This window comes from Electrophorus electricus, chromosome 22 (genome assembly GCF_041902795.1).
Source record: "Electrophorus electricus isolate QZ-2024a chromosome 22, ASM4190279v1, whole genome shotgun sequence".
NCBI lineage: Eukaryota > Metazoa > Chordata > Actinopteri > Gymnotiformes > Gymnotidae > Electrophorus > Electrophorus electricus.
In genome coordinates, this window is record NC_137518.1 from 18130001 (window position 1) to 18132282 (window position 2282).

At 43.4% G+C, this 2282-nt stretch overlaps 1 protein-coding gene across 2 annotated transcripts in view; it reads right to left on the reverse strand.

The window, feature by feature from the left end:
* Positions 1-1797, reverse strand: part of LOC113582778 (von Willebrand factor A domain-containing protein 1) — an 11562-nt gene extending 9765 nt beyond the window's left edge. Inside the window, exon 1 of one of the 2 annotated variants that reach the window (XM_081705817.1) lies at positions 1296-1797. In XM_081705817.1, coding sequence (XP_081561943.1) covers positions 1296-1380 — 85 coding nt within the window. In that variant the 5' untranslated portion in view covers positions 1381-1797. The remainder of the gene's footprint in view (positions 1-1295) is intronic. The other variant, XM_027018730.3, reaches the window with a different exon arrangement.
* Positions 1798-2282: the final 485 nt, after the last annotated feature.

Consider the following 2282-nt stretch of genomic DNA (forward strand, 5'->3'; position numbering starts at 1 on the left):
GTGTGTGTGAGTGTGTGTGTGTGTGTGTGTGTGTGTGAGTGTGTGTGTGTGTGAGTGTGTGTGTGTGTGTGAGTGTGTGTGTGTGTGTGTGTGTGTGTGTGTGAAGTGTTTTCCTCTTCTGATTTTGACAACATCTGTAGGCAGGGACACTTCTAAAATCAATCAGATCAGATCTGTCCATAGATCTGCGTTCTTTACATCTAAATCTGGGTCAGTTTTCCCAGAAGTTCCAACCTCAGCCAGCTGCAACACCGTAGGCAACACAGCTCTTTAAAGACTGCGGATAGCCCAGGCCCTGACTGCTATCCTTATTTATATCTTCTATTTGACTTACTGCCTCTGATCCCAGACCTGTGGAGCCTGCATACTGTCTCTGTGTGTTTGTCATTCTGTACAAGCTTCTGGGTCAGATAAATCACACATACGCGAGGGTGAAGCAGATACATAGAACATGTGTCAACCCATATATGGCTCATGAGGCTACAGGTGATTTTTCCTTTTTAGGATGCTTGCGAAGGAATGGCAGTCTGTGAGAGATCCCTAGAGGAAACAGACATAGATGTAGAGACACAGACTCTAATTTCCTCGATATGAAGATGAAAAATCAACATTTGCGTTCACACCTGATTCTCAGGTATAGGAAAGATGTGTGTATATGGGTTGTATGTGCATCTGGGTTGATATAAAGCTGAGAGCTGTGCCTACTACATTGAATTGTTTGGTTGTGATATGAGTTATTTCAATTAAATGTCTCTTGCACCCGTTGAAAATGATTAATGCAACCTTGTACATGCCCAAAGTGCACATTAAATGCGACGACATATTTAAGCGGTAGCCACGACCACAGAACATGGGCCATCTCAGCTACTGAGCGCGTAATTACGCAGGAATGTCACGTTAACGTTGTCTCGACATACTGTTATCTTCTATTCACAGGGCTCGAGCAACATGAGCAGTAAGTTATATTCACAGATCAAAAAAGAATCACAAACTAAACACGCAAACAAAAAGTAAAACTAATATTTCCATAATAAGTTGCCTAGGGCACTTCCGTTTTTTTCATAAACAGACCAAAATCAGCCAGACAAAAAAAGGCACAGATTAGAGAAAAAGTTACGCCTTAACTTTGTTATGTGAGTATATGCACACCTAAATATTAATTCGGCTGGACAAGTCAAAGCTCGCTGTTAATGATACCTTGCACGCGCACGATCTCGCCCTTTGTTGTACGCTGTGTGTGTTTCAACGTCCACACAGGAAGCCGCGTGCACGGCGGTGTTCCCCCTCGCGCTTACCTGATCCAGGTACGGTGCTGTGCGCGCAGGTCGCCTGCACGCACGCAGCCACAAGCACTACGCACACAGCTCTCAGGCGCGTCATTGTAGAAGCACCCACAAGCGCCGAGGACCGCGCCAAGTAAGTGTCCCACTAAGCACTAAGTGTCCATCACAAACTTGTCACAGTTATCCAGCGTCCATCCCACCCCTTTCCTCTGGGGCCGAAAGACTTTTTGAGGAAGGACTTTTTGCGTATTTTTTTAATCTTACGTTGGGCATTGAATGGCACAGTCCGCGTCGAGGAGAAGAAACCTTTACGAATCCATCAGCACTTTCCTCAGTTCACCTGAGAACCTCTTCCAAAACGTGTAACTCTAATTACTCTCTCTGGCTTTTTGAAATTCAAACTATACACTTTAAAAGTCAAACTATGAACACCTCGCGTATCGCGTACGAGGTCCCGGTAATCGCGGTGCAGCGATGATGTGAATGTTTTTGCAGTGATGAGTTCTGCGTCTGGCCAGTAAGGAACCTGTTCTCGCTGCAGCCTCGCGCCACTCCCTTCCCTGCTCCCACCCCTCGGTTTCTGAGGTCTGTTGCTTTACAGCGTTAAAATAAGCTTTCAAAAAGTACATAGTTTTAAGGGTTCCTTTAAGGTTCGATAGTAAAGAAGAACAATGACATTTCTCGGATTTCAAGCGCAGTCAAATTAAAGTCATAAAATAATGTCACAGACTAATATCTTTGGCTTTCCAGCGGAGCGCGACTCAAAATGCTCCGTACCTCTCACACTCTGTGGCACTAATGCTGTCTGATACCTAGGAAAAAGCAACACCTGCATATTTCCTAAAAATCATTCTTGAGTGTGTTGCCCATTTAAAATAATCTCAACACTATACGGTCTATAGTATGCTACATAAACAGAACTTCAAAATAAGATTCCCAAAATGTATTTGTTTAATATCTTTAATTTTTCTGTTTATTTAAATTATGTATAAAATATAT